The 24844-nt window shown below is 38.8% G+C and overlaps 1 protein-coding gene across 1 annotated transcript in view; it reads left to right on the top strand.

Annotated features, from left to right (window-relative positions):
• The window catches only part of LOC131429552 (mucin-2), a 492050-nt gene extending 467462 nt beyond the window's left edge, over window positions 1–24588 (top strand). Inside the window, exons 6-14 of the mRNA XM_058593748.1 lie at window positions 6356–6564; window positions 6628–6674; window positions 6890–7087; window positions 7977–11597; window positions 21279–21401; window positions 21458–21877; window positions 21949–22241; window positions 22301–22644; window positions 22718–24588. Of these exons, the coding sequence (XP_058449731.1) occupies window positions 6356–6564; window positions 6628–6674; window positions 6890–7087; window positions 7977–11597; window positions 21279–21401; window positions 21458–21877; window positions 21949–22241; window positions 22301–22644; window positions 22718–22888 (5426 nt within the window). The 3' untranslated portion in view covers window positions 22889–24588. The remainder of the gene's footprint in view (window positions 1–6355; window positions 6565–6627; window positions 6675–6889; window positions 7088–7976; window positions 11598–21278; window positions 21402–21457; window positions 21878–21948; window positions 22242–22300; window positions 22645–22717) is intronic.
• Window positions 24589–24844: the final 256 nt, after the last annotated feature.

The following is a 24844-nucleotide window of genomic DNA, read 5'->3' as shown; positions in this document are numbered from 1 at the left end:
AGTTTAGAATTGCTGTGATAATAAAACACTTCCTAAACTCAAAAAATATTCATTTCTATATGGAAAATGAACAAAACATATAATAACAACAAACACCCACAAAATTCACTAGGAACCGGATTTTTTCTTTATTTGTTATGACGTTCAAAACCATCATGAACTTAGGTCGTTTTCGCTTGATGCCAAACGTAACCCAGTTTCCACCCTAACTGCAGTCGAACCTTTTGTTTGAAGCTAGTTTCGAGCCTAGTTTCATCGTTGTTGAACTGAAAATCGAGTCAGTTTCGAACCTGGTTTTTATATCAGGTTTGCTAAAACCCCCGTTGTTAAGTGCGAAACCAACACAGTTTCGGGAAAAGTGTTTGTTTCATGAAACTACCCAGGGTCAGTTTTAGTTTTCTCAAGCGAAAACGATATTAGCTCAACCGCAGAGAACAGACATCATGGCTAGTACAAACTTTTACAAAATAGTTAATATTCTTATCTGAAAAATATTGGGGAACGGGTATAGTATGATAGACTAGTCGATGTCTTTCATGCAGCCTACCTGGGTTCAATTCCCAACCCCGAACATAGGGTTAGAAAGTGTTTCGGGCCTGAAGATGAGATTGACCATAAGGTTAAAACTTCTATAATCGAAACAAATAAAAATGAACCGTCAAGAGTCTGATGATGAATAAGAAAAATAGTTGAATAAGCAAAATCAAGTTCCCAAATATAAATAAGCAAAAACAAAATATAAAATGAAGCTGCAGGTGGATTCCAGTCTCTAAGTTAATTATGTCGCATACTTTCATTTCTGTCTTTTCATTCATCACTCATTTTCCAGCTTGTTTTTTGTTGGAAACCAATTTTTTTGTTACATCACACGCTGAAAGTCAAATAGCAAGGAAATATTTTGCTAATATTTCAGTGGATTTTGAAAAAATATTTCACCTGTTGAAATAAATTCGAAAACAAAAACACTGCAGTTAATAAATTAAAAATAATCGAAAATCATAGGAGAGAATACCCAGAAAAATCGTCGGATATGAGATAGTTGTTTACCTTTTTACAAATATAAAAAATAGGTATAAAACTCGCTCAAACTTTTGAAATTTTTTTCGAGGACCGAAGGACTGCGTATCATATACCTATCGATTCAGCTCGACGAACTTAGTAAATGTCCGTGTGTGTCTGTATGTGTATTGTCAACAAAGAGGTCGAGATCTCGGGGATGATCGAACCGATTTTAATCAAGCTAGTCGCAAATGAAAGGTCTCCCGCCGCCCTGAACGCTATTGAATGTTTTTGAGATCGGATGTTCACTTTTTGAATTACACGAAGTTCTTTGTCAAAATTTTCTGGTTTTTGACTATATCTGTCACAATTGACCTTGAAAACAAAACATAATTTTAGAGTTAGATTCCGCACGGTATCTAACGCTTACGTATCTAACAAGCCATGGATTGTTAAAATCCGTCCATTCTTAACGAAGATATCGATATTTTTTCCCTTATGCCCGTAGTAGGTAAAGCGATGTTTCCGAGCAAAGTGAAACACGATTTCCAATAGTGTTTTATGCAATTGTTTCTTAGCTCCTAAAAGACTGTGCACAGCATTCTTTTTCATGACGTTTCGATGTTGGTACAGTTCGTTTCTGGCAACATAATCGTTCAAACATGATATGTGTATTAGAAATACTGCTGCTTGTGTTTTTATACTCAATATAATTTCATATTTAATTTGATTGATACTGCTTGCAGCAGAATCTAATGAAATGGTTAACAATCCATTAGGCGAATTTGACTGACTTCGGCTACATCGATTTCCGAATTCCTTGTCCAAAAGTGTTGGGAATAGAGAAGCTAAAAAAAGGCCAAAACAAATTTAATAAACAAAAATTGAAAATAAAATCAACTTATTATTCCATACAAAATTGGTGAATTTTATTCGATTTCGACCTCCAATTTTAAATTACAGGGTGATGAGTTTATAAAATTTAAACCGCCATAGAAGATGACGATACCAAAAATTCTTCAAAGGTGGGCTTAGAACCATTTTCAATTTATTCGTCATACTACTTCAAGGACATACGAACTATTTTTGGTTATGATGATCTCTAAATACCGTTCCTGGAAATACTACAAATAATGACAAAAACTTTACGAAGAAGTTAACTTCTTCTGCTTAATCGACTGTCATACGTCTAGAATAAAAGGAATAATTTTAAGATTTCATATAATTTCTATCTTGGATTCGTCTCGCAGTTCCAAAATTATAAGGTTATAAGTGATGTAAATTTCTAACAGTCATTGAAAAAGACGGTCGTTAAAATAATTTCATGAAAACTAAAAACATTGAAGAATAGTCACGCAAAAAACACATGCAGATTAATAAAAAAAAGGTATCATCTCACTGTTAGGTGGATTAGACACCTCGCAGTTTGAAAATCGAGTGTGAAAATCGACACTGAAATCATTTCTTATTTTTTTCAACGTGCAATTGTATTGACTATTTTTTTTTTATATTTTCAATTCCTCATTCGATTCCATCAAAATATGACTGAAAAGAAATTGGGAGATCATTTTAAGAACTACTTCTTTTACCGGATATGATATTTTCAGTGGTACAAAGCCACATCCTTACTTTTGTTGAAAAGTTTAAACAGTGTCACTTTTCAATAAAAGTAAGGATGTGGCTTTGTACCACTGAAAAACTAAACAGAGCCTCTTTAGTTTACGTTTCGTCTTTGACTCATCAGTGCGTAGCAGTTTATGTTGAACTGCTAGCGCGACCCGAAGGTTCAACATAAACCGCTAGGCAGACGTAAAGTTACCGCTATTTGCAAAATACTTTTTACTATTACACCGTAGTGTAATGTCTAAACTGACGTCTCCTACAAAACAAGTTTCGGAATACTAGCCGTACTAAACAAAGGCTGTTTGTAAAATGTCGGGTTTCTATAAAAAAATAATAATATTACACCAAGTCATATTCGTTAGACATTCTAAAATAACCAATTAAATGTCATGGAAGAACCACACTGAGTTCTATGAAAAAATGGAAAAATATCGATATAGGAATTTTACTGATATTTTTCAATTTTAAGTTAATTTTTCTAGTTCCAAAGAACACCTCATCTTTGTTTTCAATTTCAACATATCGGTATACTTTACTTATTTACCTTTTCATTACATTTCCAAAGATATTTATAACAACGCTATTTGGTTAGTGGAAATTTTTGGCTAAAAAATTAACCCGTCTCATATCCGGGTACGCTCCCATACTATTTTGGCGTCCATTTATCCTAAATATTGGTTTGTAACGATTTGAATCGACCGCATTTCGAAGAAGATTTTACAACTATCATCAAATGCAATATTTTTACATTACTAGTGATCGTACAACCAGAGAAAAAAATCGTAACTCTTTTTACAAACCAAATCCCTCCTTATGTAAACTTTTTTTACGAACCTACGTCATAAAAAGAGGGTTTTGCATAACTTGAAAACGATTCCCGGGTAATTGATATTCCATGAAAACCAATACAACTTGGGTATTTTTAGAACGGTTACAATGAAGAAGTACCGAAATACAATGTTCAGAGTCAGGCCCGTATCGAGGATTTCGTTTCGGGAGGGGCCCTCAGATGAAATCTATCTGATGATTCTTTATGTATCTAGTTCTAGTTCCGGCGAACGACTTCAATTAGGCTAAAGCCGGTGTTAAATAAAATATAAAAATATTTCTTGAAAGCGTGAGTTCACACTCAAAAGTTAAAATCAATTAATAACAAATATCCCAAGCCGCATAGAAAGTAATAAATTCAGTCTCATATTATAGGATTTGAAGCAAAAACATGGAAGAGATTGATTTTTACCTTTCTCTCGTAAAATAGTCCTATAGTCCGGATTCAAGCTCCGATTCCGTAATTACAGACTGATGAATACTAAAACCTTCAATTTTACGAGTGTATTGAAATAAGTAACAATATAAAAAGTAGTTAACACTTTGAAACTATTCAGTAAACGCTTCTAGTTTGGAAATTTTGATGATTATTCATTGTTCGACAAACTAATTTAAATTTAGCCTTTCCGGAAGTGATCGAAAAATTCGAAACAGAACTCAAAAAATTCCTTCAGAGATGACTGGACCGATTTCAACAAACTTACATTATAATAAAGTGTCTTATAATTCAAAATTACCCTACACCTTTTCGCCGAATGGATCACTTCGTCGAAAGTTGCATCTCCAAAAGGGTTATTTCGCCGAAAGAGTGATTTCACCGAATGGTTATTAGTCAGTGCATCAAAAGCAAAGATCCGCTGAAGAAATAAGGAGTGTATCGAAAAGTAGTTAGCAACATTGATTATTGAATAAAAAAGCGAAAAAAAACATATTTTGACATCAGTTTTCGATGTATTGTAGAAAAATTACATTTTTATGCATTTCACTGATTATATTGAAGAAAATCCTATTTTTTGTGAAACGCTCGCACTTTGGACTTGACATTTTTCATTAAATTCTGCACAGTTACTTTTGTGACTTTCCTGATGGCAGCTGTCCAGTTTTTTTTAACTCCTGCATGTTTGGGACACTGTACCTTCCTTCCGAAAGTGCCGCTTGACAATTGCCCAATACCTTCCCATTGGCCGAAGATCCGGGCTGTTCGGTGGGTTGATGTCCTTTTCCACGAATTGTACATTATTTTTTGACAACCACTGTAGAACGAAGTTGGCGTAGTGGGCTGAAGTCAAATCCGGCCAGAGGGGAGAGGAGGAGCCTTATGCTTTCTGTACAGTGGCAGCATTCTCTTCTTCAAACATTGTTCCTCGTACACCTTGGCGTTAATTGTGCCCTTCGTGAATAAAATCGACGACCGCAAACGACAGGTACAAATTGCTTGCCAGACCAACACCTTCTCCCCAAACTTTTCCATCGCCACCGTAGTGTCAGCGTCGTCCAGGTCCTGGTACACCGATTTCGTATAATATTGCGGTCCGGGCAGCGCTCGAGAGTCTTCCTTGGCGTAGGTTTCATCGTCGATCAGGATGCATCCGTCTTTATTCTGTAGAATCCGGTTATACAGTTTTCGCGCTCTTGTTTTGGCCTGAACTTACTGTACCAGGGACTTTTTCGGCACCTTCTGTTTCTTTTACGCTTTCAAGGAGTTCCGAACTTTGATCCGTTGAATCATCCCGATGCTGGTGTTGAACTGCTGAGCCAAATCCCGCGTCGACGCCGATGGGTTTTTCCTGATGTACTCAACCACTTTTAAGTCCCGGCCGTGCTGGCTGGGACCCGTTTTCCTACCGGATCGGGGCAAATCCTTCATGGAAAGTATCTCACCGAACTTCTTGATAATATTTTTGACACTGGTGTGGTGCACTTTCACCCGTTTTGGAATTTCGTTGTACCAAGTGTGCTTCGGATCAATTCGACTCATCATTGAAACGATAAACTGTACCGGAACCAATCGATTGTGCAGCTGTTATTGACATGTAAACACGCAAAACACGCTGCAAAAAGTTAAGCCATTTCAGAGTAATAACTGTTTAAATGTTGCTAACTACTTATCGATACACTCCTTACTTCAATTTTGCAGAATGTGTTGATTGATGAGAGCGGTTGCAACTTAGTATTCAAGGATATTGCGTACTAGTGCTATGTACACATTATAGAGACAATATACATGGTTAAAGTCTTGAGTTAGATTCCAAAAATTGCTTAGACTTTCGCTTTAACAAAACCAAACTGGATTCCTTTTCGATCAGATATGTTTAAGAACATTGTAGAGCATCAAAATCATCCAATACATACACTATTTCAAATGAAAATTCACTCGACTCTTTGTTAAGTCGTAGAGCCATCTTGAGCTAGTTTTAAATATAATCATTATCTAACGAAAAAAACAGATAGGAAAATTGTCACAATTCACTGCAAAGATCATTCACGAATAGCATAAGAAGGAGTTGTCCGAGGTACCTCCTTTGTTTCGGCTAGTAAAGAACAGAAGAAGTCTTCTTATCGTGCAACTATTCCAATTTATATGTCATATTAGCTGGTGGTTCTACGAACTTTTTATTATAATGTGTGTTTATTTAACACCGACTTTAACTACATGTATCTATACAAACTTACTTTGACCAGTTTCGGAAAATCATTGTCTAGAAAAAATTTTGTTTACAGTGTAAAGCAGGGGAACGTTCAAAGACATATCTTTTTCCAAGATTGCTTATTTCGAACAGGTTCTTCATACAAAAATTGAGACGTTTTCACGAAAGAATGTAAGATGGATTGAAGTAACATTTATGTTTCTTGTATCGAATAATAGAGAAAATAAGAATTGTTCGATCGTTTCTTCTATCCACAGAATACCAACCGCAGTACAACCAGAATAATCAGCAATCGTCATCCCAACCACCGAAGCCAATCGTGTCCTCGACCTATCGCCCAACCGTGGTCACTACCGTCGCTCCAACTTCTCAACGAGATCAGTCACTGTACGTCACTTCTCCCCGTACCACCTACCAACAGAGACCATCCTACCAGGCCGATTATGATGATGCCCTTGTGTCACAGGTTGTATAATTACAGCGACTTGTCTTCAACAGCAATAATTCAATTCTCTTCCCACCAATCCAGCTTGAAGATGATCGTTATAATCAGAAACAAACGCACACACAACTCAGGTATTTCCTTCAGTATTTCTTTTAGTTCATCATAAGATTTCATCAACGGTTTATTAGTGTTAAGAACATAAAACGAACGTAATTTCTAACCTGTTATTTATGCTATTTCCTCCCTTCAAAATGATTCAAAAATGAACCAATACCCCCAACAACAAAATTCGGAATTAAAAAAAAACTACAAAAATTCTCTTCGCGGACTATCGAAACGTGAACAGAAACGATTTGAATTCGATCTCTGATCGTCCGATTCTGGTATCGTCAACGATTCGTACCTATAACAGTCCCAAATATCAGACAGCCTTCGTAACATCACCCGAACCGTTCTCACTTCCATCAACAACCAGTACAAGAACCACTACAACCACCACAACCATCACTACAACACCAGCTCCGCTACAGTATTATACCACAAGGTACAAAAAATTACAACATGGCCGACTGGACCCCGTTCGGCACGCCATGCCCAATTAGATTCAATCCAAAATTCATCGCTTGAAATCCTCTAAGTCAATTATGTTTTCCATCGATAGTTGTAGTGGGATAGTGCTCAATTGTTGTGAATGCCGGATAGATGGGTGCTGTAGTAGTGCTTCTCGTGTCATTGTTTTTTTTATTGTTTGTTCCTCCATTTTGCATGCGTGTTTGTCCATTATCTTAGATGCTTCTTCCTCTCCTTTATTCCGAGGGGATATTGATAGCCTGTTGCTCCACATATTGTTAGCGCTTCGAGCATATGATCTCTCCATCTCTTATTAAACTATTTTCTATCGTTTTGATTGGAAACAATCCAGTAAAATACTCATAGGCAACTGCTTATCTCATAATCATACCATTACACACGCTGTCAACCGCCGAAAGCAGAACATCAACATCACATAAGCCCACACAACACTACAGATTCCAAGTTTCGCGTGTGTCAATTGTTTCCCCCATTTGTGCCTGAAACAAATCGTAATAACTTCTCAATCGCTCAAGCATGCTCGACTAACGAATGCTAAGATTTCCAAGACACCTCCAGTTCAACAAATAGTCGCGATAATAATAACTAATGTAGCCCCTGCCATTCATTCGTGATAATCAATACTAATTGGGATTCCTAACCAAAGGTAAATCGACGACTATCGTTTCATGAAGGGTTTTTCAGGGCAAAACAGTAATTCGTTTTGGTTCAGGTTTTAAATTCAACGTGCTGCTCTAAGAAAACCCCTCATAATCGTCTACGCTAGCTATCCCCCATAACCCAACATGATACACTTCAAAAACAAATTCTAAAATTCCAATCGATGCTATTTATTCCAACAGATCATCACAATTGGATGAAAAAAGCAATAAATCGACTCCTAAATCAATCATATTAACACTCGCAGCACGCGCGGGCTCCTCGTCCACATCAACCGAAAGTCCCCTCCTTGTATCCTTTTCCCCATTCTCCTACACATCCGGCAGATCCGCCAGTGCCATATCCAACATATTCCGACCGGTATCGAAAACTAACAGCACAAAAACAACTACAACGACTAGCACCACAACCACAACTCCAGCTCCCTATCCTTCTCTGTACCAATTCTCGATCAGTGACACCAATGAAAACCAATCCAACCAAGTCCCACCGGAAATCAAATTCCATCCCATCCCAGAGGATAGCTACTACGACGACGAAGAATACCCTCTCAGTAAGACTCGATATGAATACGATGTTCAGGACAACGATAGCAGCAATGATCAATCGAGTAAGAAGTACATAACCCAAAAATTACTTCCTGTTAACCAGCCCTCCTCCAATTACGGTTCATCCGGGACACGCGAAGAAAGCCCTTTCTCATACGACGAACCAACGAATTATTTTTCATTCAATTACAATAAATCTCCGTCCTCGCCTACACCGACTACCACTACCACCCACAGACCAACAACTACGACTCCTAGTACTACCACCACTCGTAGTCCAACTACTACAACTACAACAACCACCCCGGACCCGATAGTGCAACGTCAGAAAATCCAAAGTTTCGTTGTCTCCGAAAACCAACCGGAGAGTTTTCAATCACACAAAACTTTTTCATCCCCCAAACCATCTGCCGTACCAGACTACGATAGCTCCCTAAACAGCGGCGTTCGCACGCGTGGTCAAAACACATTCCTCAAAGCCCTAGGCACAACACTGTCCGCCACCCAACAGTCCACCATTGCTACATCCACCAATGTTGCACCTGTTTCAGCCTATTCATCTGTTGCACCAATCCTGGCGAAACCAACCGAGCAGTTAAACTCGGATAAGATTTATCGGCTTACTTTTAATTCGAAATTCGGTAGCACTCGCCCAGAAGAGCCTGTTTTGACCGTGGTAAGACCAAGCTCAACTCACCCTCCACGCTACATTTTCAGACCAGAAAAATCCGAAACAAACAATACGATTAGATTAACGCTGGGTACCGCCATCGGGCAGAGCTCAACGACGACTCGAACTCCCTTCTCTCCTTCGTCCCCTCGGTATGTAAACTACGAGGAAACCACTCGGTCTACTCCAGGTCATTCTAAGCTGGAAGAACGCTTAACGACAACAGATCGGCCGGTGACTCAGTCTCCTCGCTACGAAATCCGACCGGAACAATTTGAAAACAATAAATCGATTCGGCTGACGCTAAATGCTGGTATTGGTGGTAGGCCATCCGTGTCGAAAGGAACCGTTGAAACTGTAGAAATCACATCAGCTAATCCCAGATATATTCAGTTTACTCAATCTGATGCGATAACTACAACAACTCCGGAGCCGAGTACTTCGACAACGGTCAAAATATTACGGTTATCTCCGAGCTCCCTACCGACTCCTACGCGTAATCGCTACTATCAAGATAGAGATGAGGTGACGCACATTACCAAACCCAATGTAAAACCAACGAAAACCAGTTTTCAAGATACTGATCCAACTTCCTCCAGCGAATGGGTTCCTTCTTATCCGGATAAGGTATTATCCAGCCCTCAAACGAACACACTTCAAGAGAATGAAGAACAGGAGCTTGATGATTCGTTAATCCCATCCAATAATAGAAAACCCTACCACAATCCTTTGGATATCAAACCACTGCTTCCCACACGATTTCCACCCCGGTCAACTCTACCGCCCACAGCGGCCGACGATAGTCGTAAAATCGCCGAGTCAATACAGAGTTTCACTACTCGAGGGTTGATCTTCAAAGAAGCACTAAACAAAACCCTAGAACCAACCAGTAATCCACGTCTGCTTGTGTCACCATTCAAAAGTCTCGAAGTACAACGGCACACCACTCCATCAGACAAACCATTCTCGTATTCCACTTCCCGTGTAATTTCCAACGTCTACCGAACTACAACAGATGCGCCTAGGGAAGCTTTCAGAAGCTACTTCCTCATAACAGCTCCTCCAAAGCTGGCGAATGTTGACCGGTTTTCTAGTCTGTCGACATCTATACCTACATCAATATCGACTACCACTTCTACCACAACAACAGAACTGCCAACAACTACTGCATCCACAACATCGTCCACCATCCCAAGTACTACTTCAACAGCCACAAGCACCACATATTCATCCACACCCTACTACTCGTCTACGGAAGACACCACCTCTACCACTGTGCCAAAGTCAACCGAAGTATACCGGGGTCGATACCGTCCAGTCTTCAACTTGGTCAAATCTTCCGATACATCGGAAGAAGCTACAACCCCTCGTTATCGCCTTCGTAATCGTATTCCTACACGGCGCTCGTACACTCGCCTGAGACCATCGGCGTTTCCTGCGTCAAGCAGAAACCATGACAAAGCAAAGTATCCTTTAACCAACACTGAAAGTACACTACTTTCAATATCTACAGAATATGTTGATCGACACGTAACCCCGTCGCCATCGACACCGTCGATTTCCTCGTCGCCTAGTTCACATTTGAACAGAATTAGTACCACCGAACGATCTCGCTACGATAGCGAAGAATCGCCGGCCAAATCTTCACATTACAAGTCCCGTTTTAGTGACGACAGTGTGGAAGTGTTCAAAAAAGTTACGGTTCCATCGGAGAACGTAACACTTCGAACCAACAGCGAACCCGTTAAAGTGGTCGCAATCACCGACAAACCCGTCTACTTCACCAGTTACCATTTGACCTCGACTGAAATGAACTCTTTTGGACCTTCCTCCAACAGCAAGACAGAAACGACAACGAAGAAATTCCGTGCGACTGTTGAGATGCCCGAAATGAACATTCCTACCGAAAAGGAGTTGCTGTCGTACCAGCAGGACGACAGTGCCAGTAACGAAGAAGAAGAGGAAGATGACGAAGATGTACATGACGAAGAAGACGAAGACATACCGGAGGAGGACCTGGTGGACTACTCTTATCTCGAAACGACCAGTGCTGTTCCGACTTCAACCGTATCGTCTACGACTACTACTGCCAGTAGTAGAATTGCTGGTTCATACAAACCACTCTATCGATCATCGAAACGTTACACTACTTCAACTTCTACTACAACTGAATACACTACCCCTGACACATTACCACCAAACGTGCAAGTTACGGATATGCAACGACTCAACCAAACCATTCCGACACTACCAATACAAAGCACATCACTCTCTGACACAATCTGGAGCAGTTCCTTGACGCCCGGTTTATCGGATCAAGATGAGCTGGACGGAACCAATTCACAACAATCCAATTCCACTAGCACCACTACCACAACCACCATCACCACCAACACCACTCCTCGCTTACCCACAACATACTCCATGAACAAGCTCCCACCGCGCGCATCCAGGGTCAATAATGCCATAAAGACCACGATTGCGGCCGCACAGCTGCCACGCCGATATAGCAAACCATCAACCGGGAAAAGTATACAATGTACAGAAAATTCACTTTCTGCCAAGTGCAACGAAATCCCGTCGAGGTACTTGAACCAAAGTCTACCATCTATTCTATAACCAACAACGCCAATGCAAGCAAGGCCACATGAAACAGTTACTCGCAAACTTACGGCAACTGTCCTAGTTTTTTTGTTATCTAATTAGTATTGTTTTAATATCTGTTTAGCGCAAATACCACCGCAAATCACCCACCAGCTGCCAAAGCTACTCAACACAACCACCACCGCTACCACCACCACCACCACCACCTTCTTCACTATTACTATTCACCATTTTAACGTAGTCTACTATAAGCTGCTACAACCGTGCAGTCGTTCCCGCGGCACGACCACTAGCAATTCAGTTTCTAACACCTTCTTTCTCTCGCATTCTGTGTACCTCTCTGAGCGAACTGTCGCTGTGTAGAGTTTTCTGTTAACAACCATCCAATGATATGACTGGGAGAAAGAAACGAGGAGCAATCGTAGTGGTCTGGTGTAACTGTCCCTCCAACTCTCCCGTAGACGAGGAGTTTCTTGGGTTTGCTTCCGGGAGACTGTAGTGTTTGTTAACTGTAGTGCAGTAGAACCATTCGTGTATTCCAAGAGCTGTTCGATGTTCGGTGCGATTAGTCTTGATCGATAGCGTTTATCAGGACAAACCTGTCCGGGTGACATCGATCAGGGATAATGCGGACAACCCGAACATTTGATCAGCTTGTTTATGTTGTTTTTTATGGTATTGCTAAGATTTCTAGATAAGTTACCATCACAAGACAGTGTAGCAAATACATACGTGAAGGAGTTTTGCGAAAGTCTCCATCGGATGTTTCTGGGCTCTGCTTTATGCTTCTTGCTGCCCACTGCGGTGCTTGTAGTTATTCTGTAGGGGTTGTGGTAAAATGCGTCCATAAATCATAGCGTCATCGAAGGGGTGACAGCACAGGATTTGGTATAGAAAATTTTGTCCAAAATCATGCTAGGTTAAGTGAAAATAAACCCGATTGTGATGGATTAGCCGCAGGAATTATATGAACAACTGTGTTGAGCTTATATTATCAAGAAAACCTAGGAACGTTAAAAGTTTATACAAATATATTTCTGAATAAATCTCTGAATAAATTTCAATAGGAAATCAATTTATAATATGCAATTGAATAAGTTTCACAAAATGACTAACAGATTTGGCACAATTTCGGATTTAGGTTCACGTACGTACTAGCAAATTAACTCTTGAGTATACTTCTAAAATTTATCCCATTTTAACAAAACAGCAAAAAATTATGAAATTTACAGTTGACGCAAATCCACATATGACACAGTTCATAAGAACGTAGTCCGTGAAACGACTGAATTTTACAAGAACGATATAAATATACGTCAAACATACACCGCCTTTAAAGCAAACGTGTAAATTTACTTGTTTTAGCGCCTAAAAATATGTCAAAATGCATTAAATATACAATATATCAGGTGTACAACTTTGCTTCCGCCGTTTTCCGATAGGTGGCTGTACCGGTTGAGGCTGGTTAAAATACATAGATGATAATGCCTTTAAAGTGAGTGTGTACAGTGCCTAACGAATTGTCATTGCCGTTTCAGTGACAGTTGTTCTTGCTTTCGTATTATTCACGCTCGAAAATGTCAATTCTCGCCATTTGCGGGAAGTTTTACTTTTCTGTTACAATTCGAAAAAAAAATGCAACTGAAGCGCATCGAATGCTTTCAGAAACTTACGGTGATGCTGCTCTGAGTAAAAGAACGTGTCGGGAGTGGTTTCAACGTTTTAATCAACGTTTGGTGATTTCGATGTCGAAGACAAACATGATGGTGGAAGAGAGCAAACCTTCAAAGATAAATAACAATTTACTACGAGCTCTTAAAACCGGGTGAAACCATCACAGAAGATCGCTACCGAACGCAACTGATGCGCCTTAGTCGCGCGCTAAAAGAAAATCGGCCACAGTATCAAGAGCGACATGACAAAGTCATTCTCCAACACGACAATGCTCGGCCTCACGTCGCAAAAGTGGTCAAAAAGTACCTGGAAACGCTGAAATGGGAAGTCTTGCCCCACCCGGCGTATTCCCCAGATGTCTCCCCTTCTGACTTCCATCTGTTCCGTTCGATGGCACACGGCCTGGCAGTTCAACATTTTCAATCCTTCGAAAAGTTGGAAAAATGGATTGCTTCATGGATAGCGTCAAAACAGGACTCCATTTTTCAAACCGGGACATCTGTAAGCACTTTATCGCAATAAAGCTTTAAATTTCAGAAAAAACGGCGGAAGCAAAGTTGTACACCTAATATTTTCTATAAAATTGAGTCATTTTTGACGCTCATATATGTCGGTCTCAGAAGACGTAAATTTACACGATTTTTTCTGTGTTTGAACTCTTCAGAATCCTCGAGAGAGAGTTCAAAAAACTTATTAGAATCCATCTAGTGCGAAATTTATTCAACTCACTCAGAAAAATTTGTCATCAGCTTAGTTTTACTTAAGGAAAAATAGATTCGAAAAATGCGGAAATACAAAGTTGCGAAAAATACAAATCAGAGGCTGAACGTGAGCACGCAAATTATCTCTTTCACATTAAGTTGTTCATTTAATCTACTTTTCGAAGTAACTCCATTTTCTTTCCCATCGTTTGAGAATCATTGTACCTCATTACCACTTGTGTATCTGTAATAACAAAGAATTCATGGCACTACCCGGTGACCGACTTTTAAAGCTAAGAACGCGGTAAAATAAATGATATAACTTACTTCTAACACAAGTGGCCTATTGTTGCACTCGTTGTATGGCATGTGTATCTTGTTGAACAACAAAAAAAAATGTGCAGATCATTTTTGAAATATTTCTAGTAACTTTAAGCACACCAACATCCAACTTTATCGATCAATTTTTGATTGTCTCTCTCGGTATGAAGATTTAACGGTAAAACACCAATCAAAACATTACATTTAAATAACGACTTTGCACGCTTTAATTACCATTGTATGGATGCTCGAACGCAAAAAATCATAAGCGACTGCAGGGCTGCTCGAAACGTCTCTACAGGAGAATTGCTACTTGGTGATTGCTTTTTAAAACAACCGTTAAATTTCGTACACACATTGAAATCTCTACTTGGATGTCTGTTCTCGGTGTGACTAGTGTTCAAAAGAGGCAAAACAACATATTGTCTTATTGTTGCACGCTTAGAAAAAGTTACTCAGAGTTTGAGTACTAGTTACTCATTTTCAAATGATACATGGAAACGTCAAAAATTTAGTAGTTATCATCAATGACTCAAAATTTGAGTGATAGTTACTCTATTTTTGGTACATGTACAAATAAAGTATTACTCAGTAAATGAGTAGATTTTACCCAAATATCGTTTCCAGTGGAAGAACTCAAATTTGAGTAACTTCGGATTTACTCTAAATTAGAGTTGTTCCACTTTTTCTGTAGATGAGTGAGTTCTTACTCATTTTTGAGTAACTATTTTTAAGCGTGTGGGTTCAGTGCTGTCACGATATTTTTGATGATTTTTACGAAACGTTAACACAACTGACCGATTATGTTTATCAGTAACACTATTTCGAAACTTTTTCAAAGACTTGGGTAATTTCTCAGCGAAACTAGAAAACTCAGTGAATGATGTCACCGAAAATAAATGTAACAAAATTTCCATAATTGAAAAGGAAAAGTCTAGGAGGAAGGCTTAAAAGTTGGTCTACGTGGTTTATGAACGGTCCCTATGTGGGATTGTGCGATTATTCGGACCCGAACCCGACACGTTCCCGATCGAAAATAAAAAACTGTAACCCGAACCCGAAATAAATTTTTCTTCCAAACCCTAGTCGTACTCCAAAATTATCAAAATATCAAAACTGTATCGCAAATTTAACTACCCCTCAGTAACTGGTAATGTCAAAACGAAATCACTTGAAAAAAAATTGAAACTGGCAACACAGATTGGTAGATTGTTGGTCTTCGAACTACAGTTACCAGCAGCGTTGCCACATATTAAGATTAATCTGTATTTTACAGGTTTTTCAGATAAATTTGTGATCAAGATTCTGTATATGCAGATTTCAGATTTTTGACCAGAAATGCAGATTTGTACAGATTTTTGATAGCGTGGATCAAAAATTGAGTAATGATCGAGTTAAAATATAAATAATAATGGTACTGTTATTTTCTCGAAGTAAAACTATTATTCTGATTTTGTGTTAATTCTAAATATTGGATAAAACTTACATATAAAAGAATATTATGGACGGTAACACTAAATTTGGTAAAAATTTTTCTATGATCACTTTTTTTTTAACTAGTATAGCGTAGTTCCATATGCTTTCCAAACAATTCTTCTGATGAGATGGAAAGATGATAGCTTCGGTCATAACGAAAGGTAATAAAACAGATGAATTGCAAATTGCAACGAAAGTGAAAATAATTAGAACAAGCTCTCACTTTCAGATTGGATTCTAAAAGTTTTTCATCAAATTAGTACAAAAATCACTGGTAGCGTTTTCCCAACTACAACATCATTAAATTCAGACCAAGAAAAGTTTTAGCTTCTTTTAATTTGGTTTCTAAAGACTTTGTCACTTCGTTGTACTTCCATGTTTTTCTCACTTTCATATACAGATTTTCCATACAGGTTTTTGATCCCCGATACAGATTTACAGATTTTTCTTCTGAGACATGTAGATTTAAAAGTAACATCCCTGATTACCAGTAACCTTGGTTATGTTTTCGGTCAGTTGAAAAACATAAATAACTAAAATCTCTTCTGTGCGAAAAAATACTTCATCTAACTTTTAGTTGTGGAAAATAATATTGAAATGCTATAAAATTGTCTCTATAAAGTGCGATGAACCGGTCAACCGCATAGGTAGAAAAGAGAAACTAGGGCACGGATGTGTGAAGTTCGATGGGGTTTACTAACACATGGATCAATAAGTCCCGAGACTAACAATGGAAACAACATTTTTTTTGCAAAAATTTTTTTTATTCATCAACTTAATCACCTTTTAGGGTGATACTATGGTTCCAACGTTTATCCAATTTTTCAATACCATGATTATAAAAAAAAATTATCTTTCGCTTCAAAATAAGCTTCAGTTTCAGCGATGACCTCCTCATTTGAGCCAAATCTTTTTCCCTGGAGCACTTTTTTAATATCAGCAAAGAGCCAGTAGTCACTGGGGGCTAAATCTGGAGAGTATAGGGGGTGGGGAAGCAGATCAAAGGCCAATTCGTTCAATTTCGCCATTGTTTTCATCGACTTGTGGCAGGGTGCATTGTCTTGATGAGAAAGGATTTTTTTCTCTGCATGTGCGGTCGTTTTTTTGCGACTTCCTCTTTCAAACGCACCAGTAAGTCAATATAATAATCACTGTTGATCGATTTACCTTTTTCGAGGTAGTCAATGAAAATCACGCCATGCGTATCCCAAAAAACTGACGCCATGACTTTGCCAGCTGACTGCTGCGTTTTCGGACGCTTCGGACGGCTTTCGCCATTTGTGCGCCACTCAGATGACTGCCGCTTCGACTCTGGAGTGTAGTGATGTATCCATGTTTCGTCCATGGTCACGTAACGACGCAAGAAATCTTTTTTGTTGCGAGTAAATAGCGATAAACTGCTTTCTGAATCATCGACTCGTTGCTGTTTTTGTTCCATCGAAAGCAATCGCGGCACCCACTTGGAAAAAACCTTTTTTATGCTCAATTTTTCATGAAGGATAGTGAATACACTTCCATATGATATCTGTGTCATCTCAGCAATCTCACGGAGCTTCACTTTACAATCTTTCATTATAATTTTTGTCACTTCACTCACATTTTCCGGTGTAACGGCTTCCACAGGTCTACACGAGCGTTCCGCGTCATTTGTGTCGGTACGACCACGTTTAAACTCAGCGAACCACCGACAAATCGTTGCTTTTGATGGACAAGAGTCCGGATGACATTTTTCAATCCATTGTTTCGCTTGCACGGTGTTTTTACCCATTAAAAAACAATGTTTTATCAAAACACGAAACTCGGTTTTTTCCATTTTTTAAACAAACTACAAAACGACTTTACTTCAACCTCGATAACTCAGCTGTTTCTGGTCGGATCGACTTAAAATTTTGACCCGTTCCAAGCAAAGGTTAGTACTCTAGAAAGACGTGGTTACTGGTTTACTACGAGCGCCATCTCTGCTTTAGTCTCGGGACTTATTGATCCATTTGTCATAATGGCGTGCTGTACAACATGCTGTTGGCCGGTGGCGTAAAAAGAAAATTTGGCACCCGGAGCAAAATAAGATTTGCCGTCCCATGACTTGGACGAGCAAAAAACAAAGATTGGTTTTTACCGCCACTCTAAAAATTTTGCAACCAGGGTCAACTTCATGTAAATTCTTCATGAAAAGCTCCTTTGATTGTCAAAACGATTATCCTAGATATGAGAAATTACGTGATCGAGTTTCGTCTCTGGGATAACTTTTTCATTAATTTACCATTTACCTTTTACATTCGCGAGTCTTTTTCCAACCTATTTCTCTCGATACTGATGGAAAAAAAATGCTTACAAATTTGTTGGCCAACGTAAATATTATGGCTTTCGAGTTACGATGCCTCTCCGACCAGAAGGATCTACTCAGGGACCGTTAATAAACCACGTAGAGTTTCCAAATACCATATCCTTCCCCTCCCCCCTTTCATAAGTTTACGTTTACTTTTTTTGTCACAAGACATTTTTCTAATCATTGCTGATAGCTCAGCATGATTCTTATAGTTTACATGCTGTAATAAGGTTAAATAAAATTGATCCAGTACAGCTTTCACCACTTGGTTAAAACCAAACCGAAATAGTGTCGATTCATATCAAACATAATCGGTCAGTTGTGTTAATCTATCGTGAATATCGCCAAAAATATCGTGATTTACGTGATACAGATTTTTGGTAAGAAATACATATTTTTGATAGCGTAGATTAAAAATTTAATAATGATCGAACCAAAAAATATTAAATAATGCAATTGTTTTTTTTTATCTCGAAGTGAAATCATTATCCTGATTTTATGTTAATTCTAAAAAGAGGATAAAACTTACGTAAAACAGAATATCAAGCACAGTAAACACAGATGTCCCATCTGCTAATAAAGATTTTTCTATGCTCTCTTTTTCTTGCAACATGTGTACGGAATTATTTATGCTTTCAAAAATTTCTTCTGATAAGATGGAAAGATGATGGCCTCGGTCATAACGTAAGGTAGTGAAAAAAATGCCAATTACTTTATCCCTCATAAACAAAAATGAAAATAATCAGACTTAGTTATCAGATTTCAGATTGGATTTCAAAAGTTTTTCATAAAATCGTCCTCTCAAAAGCAAAAATAACTTCCAGCGTTTTTCAACTACACCATAAAATTCAGAACAAAAAATATTATGGTTTCTCTAAATTTGAGTTCAAAAGGCTTTTTCATTCCGTTGTACTTCCTTTTTTTATTACTTCCATGTCCAGGTTTTTAATACAGGCTTTTGATCCCCCGATATAATATTTTTCTTCTTTTGAAAAATGCAGATTTAAATGTGGCAACCCTGATCGGCACCAGAACCCGATAAACATATCTTTTTCTGTATCGCTGCCCGACCAATACCCGTTGGGTTCAGGTCGGGTTTCTGGTATTTGTATTAGAACATCTCTAATATATAATATAAAAGATTCAAATTACAGACCCGTGAAAAATATTTTAGTGACATATGTTGTCACTATTGTTTTAGAAAATATTTAAGGATGTTGTCAAAAATTTTGCCCGACATTCGACAAGTTAAGCAGAATCGATTTTTTGGAAATATTTCATTACGATTCTAGCGCTACTGCATGCTCGTTCGAGTGATTAAATGATCTTGTAAGCACCTCTAAACCTCGACAAAGTAAAGGTGCCAACATCATTTTATCAAAATTTAAGAAAAATACAAAAAAACTGATAATGCATCGTTTCGATATGTATTTGATCACAAGGTTCCACATACTTAATATAATTTTTCATCTGTATCTAATGAAAAAAATAAATTAGACAAAGACTGACAAATGCGAAATATTTTTTTGCAAAAAAATTGCCGCAGACACACATGCAATTTTACTATCTGGGTAATTCGTTTTGCCAACATAAACTTCACTATCATTTTAATTGAACAGAAGAAACCTATGTTCGGGCGAAACGCAGTTCGATGAAAAGTCCTACCTCTGTAGTAGTCACGTACCCAGAGGGGAGGCCCGAAGGGCCCTGGCCCCTACCGAAATTAAAAACAGATACCTTATGATAAAAAAAGAACCGGAATTTTCATTTTAAAATTCCCATGCTTGTCCAATCGGTAAACTTTTATTCTCTCAACGTTGGCAACACTTTTATACACATTCTGTCAAATTTGGACGCATATCGTACGGTTAGTTTGTGTTTGGCGTCTATACAAAAAAGTTGAAAAATTTTCGTGTGGCGATTTTTATAATGGATGAAAATTTAGAACAGTTTTTGATACTTTTGTCACATCCACTAGATTCTAGATATAAAGGGATTATGAAAACACAATCTTATAAATAATTCATTATCTTGCAGTAAAGTTTATTAAAAAAATACATTATGGCATAGTACTGTAGAAATCATATTGCAGCTCATATTGGAAATATTTATAGGGAATACTGCGGCCGATACATACTAAACAAAAATTATCATTAAAAAGAGATGGAAAATAACACAAATATTACGAAGAATGCAATACTTTAATGTTGTGCACTAGAAGTAAGATAAATATATTACACGAAGCCATGCAATGCTACCTAAAATAACAGGTCAGTTTTTTATACCACAGATCTATTATTCAAGTTACCGTGGTAAGCAGCATAATAGCTTTTAACAAACAAAAAAAAAGAACCGTTAGAATCAAATGTAAAATCGCATAGACTTAGGCTCTCGTACAACAGCACCAGCAAATGACATCCCAATTTAATGTTCCTTCTAAATGTGCGGCTGTAATCAACACTCTTTATCGTTATGCCTACCCTCGCCCCCCCTTCCTACACTGTTTCCTTTATACTAAATTTCCCAGATTTCATCATTCCTTCAGTCTACAGTCAACAAACTAAATCCAACCAACTCATCAATACACATCAAAACACTTCCTCCACGTTATCCATACTCCTCAAATCTGTCCCATCTTCTGGTTTACTCAATCTCCTCTCCTGGTCCTGCTCTCAGAAACTGCACGGTAGTGTAATTGATCGTCTCTAATCATTTTCCAACTTCAATTTTAACCGATCTGCTGCTAACAAATCTCCTAATCCAAGCCAAACTACCAACCGTAGATCATCGATTCGTACCATTGCGGGATCGACAGCATCGGGCAGCGTCTGCTTCGCTTTACAGGTTCATCTACATCACCTTTGTCTAGTGTGCTTCTGTCTGGACGGAGCTAATCATATTTACTACCACTCTAGCAGCGTTAACACCAACTTTTCCGCTAGTCGCAGTATAGTTGATTAGTGTTTCTAGCTAGCCGTAGTCGCAGTCGGGTCTAACCCACAACCGGGCAAGCTAACTAATCTCATTTCTAAGACATGAGCTTTCTACTCATAATAATAAAAAAATAATAATGACGCTTGGAATCACTGACGCTTACTTTGAACCGTACTGATTGTTGTTCATCTTCTCTTCCCCGTTTCAATTGTCAATTAACCTTATCCTAGAGGTAGCAGCAACAACAACAACAACAACAACCGTAACCGTGGACAGCAGCAGCAACAACAACAACCACAATACGTTACCGATATTCAGTCGACGGTATCCGCTAATCGAGGAACCCATCCGCCGTGAGTTAACGCACCATTCACCAATCCTCGACGGTTATCTATTTTTTCATTTCTAGACGCGCCCGTCCTACTTTGAAGCCAGCGCAGACCATCGTTTCGAAGGCGCAGGAGTTCATCGATATCTACCGTCATCCGGCAACGCGCCCGGAACCGCTTTACCCGCAACCGAATCCGGATAAAACTGCCGCGAAGTGTCGCAAGGATGTGTGCCAGCTGCCGGATTGCTACTGCGGCGGTAAAGATGTCCCCGGAGATTTGCACGTCGAGCAAGTGCCACAGATTGTTCTACTGACCTTTGACGATTCGGTCAATGACCTCAATAAACAGCTGTATCAGGATCTGTTCGAACGAGGACGGGTAAATCCAAACGGTTGTACAATCTCCGCTACATTCTACGTATCCCACGAGTGGACCGACTACAGCCAAGTGCAGAACTTGTATTCTGATGGACACGAAATGGCGTCGCATACCGTTTCGTAAGTTGACTGATGTTTTTGTTTGTTCCGTATTGGGCTTTATGGTAATTGAGTTCTCTTCGATTGAACAGCCACAGTTTCGGCGAGGCGTTCTCTCCCAAAAAGTGGGCACGTGAAGTAGCCGGCCAACGGGAGATCCTGTCTGCATACGGTGGAGTCAAACTAGAAGATGTACGTGGAATGCGAGCCCCGTTCCTGTCCATTGGAGGTAACAAGATGTTCAAGATGTTGTATGACTTCAACTTTACCTATGATTCGTCGATGCCGGTCTATGAAAATCGTCCACCGAGCTGGCCGTACACCCTGGACTACAAAATCTTCCACGACTGTATGATTCCACCTTGTCCTACCAAGAGCTATCCAGGTTAGTTGAATGAATCCACGCAAAGGCCAGTGGCGGATTAACTCTGAACTATTTCACAGGAGTTTGGGAAGTCCCTATGGTGATGTGGCAGGATTTGAACGGTGGTCGTTGTTCGATGGGCGACGCCTGCTCGAACCCACCGGATGCCGATGGCGTGTACAAGATGATCATGAAAAACTTCGAGCGGCATTACACCACCAACCGAGCACCATTCGGACTTTACTATCACGCAGCCTGGTTCACACAGCCGCACCATAAGGAAGGCTTCATACAGTTCCTAGATGCGATCAACTCGATGAAGGATGTGTTCATCGTCACCAACTGGCAGGCACTGCAGTGGGTCCGCGATCCGACACCGATGTCCCGCATAAACTCGTTCCAGCCGTTCCAGTGTAACTACTCCGTAAGTACAGTTCGTTTGGAGGCCGCACCAAGTTGACCGATTAATCCTATTTGCTTCTATTGTTTCATCCCAGGACCGTCCAAAACGATGCAACAACCCGAAGGTATGCAATCTGTGGCACAAATCTGGTGTTCGATACATGCGTACGTGCCAACCCTGCCCAGAGATTTACCCATGGACCGGAAAGACTGGAATCCGCTCATCACGGATCGACAACGACATCGAGATTGCCGATACGAACTAAGTCAGGACAGCCAACGACGACAACACGGACTACGAAGCAGATATTTTTGTGTGTAAGAGAAAAGTTTTTGTTAACGAAATCAGTCATGGTAATTAGTCGCCCAAGATAGAAGTTGAGGTTCCACAGTAGGAAAGAAAAAAAAACGTCGCAAGACTAGATGATTCTCTTTTTTTCTCCGGCTTTAGGTTAAAAGCAGAGTAATGCATCTATGATCTTCTTGGGCTTTGCTTTTCTACAAATTAAAAAAAAAAACAAACAAAACATTATATAAATTCGGGACTCTCGTGCGGTTAAAATTCCAAACGTTGTCGATGAAGATACTATTCACGAAAACCTTAGGTTTACCATACCAATTAACTACGAGTAAAGAAAGCTTCGCACTCACTTTTTCACCAACGCATACTTGGTAATTTATTACAATTAAACATATCATCGGAGCTTAGTTGTCTTCATTCTCCATCGCCGGAAAGTTGGATGAAGAACTTTTGATATCATTATAACTGTTAGACCTGTAAGATTTTACCACGTAGAGCTATTTTCCTGTAAATACAACACAACTGTTGTGACATTCAACATCGAGTTTAAGAGAACACGGAGGTTCAACGAAAAACATAGCGAACACGACAAATACTCACTTTCTAGTGTAAAAAAAGCGGAAGGCAATCGAATAATTTTAAGACGTTTTGACAGAGATATCGGACCGAATCAAAAACTGGAGAAAGGTAGCACTGCCATATTGTAAACAAGAAGTTTTGCCTTTCTGTAACACACGAGCTGCACTAAAATTATTCTGCTATTTCATTGGAAAATAATGTAACTAATTGCTGAAATTCTAAAAAAAACAGTACGTTGGTTAGGTGTCCAAATCCATCGCGAACAGAAGAAATTAATAGGTTCAAACTCATTTTGAATTCATTTTTTTGAGAAAACATAAAAAAAATTTAAAACCCATAACGTACGCCTCAAAGGTGATGGAATGCATACCTAGCTAACTTTGTGACACTATTTTCGATATAATTTTGTGGGCCGACTCGAATGCATTGACGAGGAAAAAACTAGAAAACAATCGATGAATGACACTAAAATTAATAGTGATATATTTATAGCTAGTTAGAAAATAAATTATAAACTGCTGCTAGGATGAATCTTTAAGGCATAAGAAGCAATCTATTGTACATAAACAGAATTTACATCATAGTTCCCCTCCTTTCGAAGGTTTGCTAGATCAGCACCCACAAACCATGCACAAATACTTGTTGCTTCCGAAGTTCGCATTTTGAATGTATTTAGTTTTCTATTTTTTTTTTGTTTTGTCTTGGTTCTTATTTCAAAGTTCAGCGCATATTCCATTTTACATACTCATTGCTGTATGCTTTAAAAGAGAGATCATTTGCTATAGTCTAGGAAACATAATTTGTAGATCAACAAATGTATATTGGTGATACAGCGTGGTGGAACACGCGGCGAAATGACACTGTTTGTGATTTTCGATGTATTACTGTTCTAACATATAGGGGAGAAGTGAAATGAGAAGATAATCCACAAAATGAATTCCGAATGGTACTTCACTGCCGTTTGAACGAAAGAAGAAGAAACTTGGAAGAGATGTAAATAAAACTTGTGTACCGGAGATCATTCGAATTAAAAGTGAGTGTATTGGAAGTGAATAAATAAAACTTGACAATTTTTAATAAAAATAACATTTTGTTTACTGAATCTCTCAACGACATGATGCCATTCTAGGATAGATATAAATTGAACAAACTTCAATAGGTTTTAAACTAGGACAATTGTACAAAGAGTTGTCTAATAAGTCGGATCACTACATTATATTACTCATTACTTGACCTACAATCAATGAATTGCGATGAATTCTGTAATATTACAGAAAATAGATTTGAAAAATGTGAGACCTTTATGTCATAGAAAAACGAATATTCGAACCGATTGCACTAA

Source organism: Malaya genurostris, chromosome 2 (assembly GCF_030247185.1).
Source record: "Malaya genurostris strain Urasoe2022 chromosome 2, Malgen_1.1, whole genome shotgun sequence".
Lineage (NCBI taxonomy): Eukaryota > Metazoa > Arthropoda > Insecta > Diptera > Culicidae > Malaya > Malaya genurostris.
This window is presented reverse-complemented; position numbering and strand designations above follow the sequence as displayed.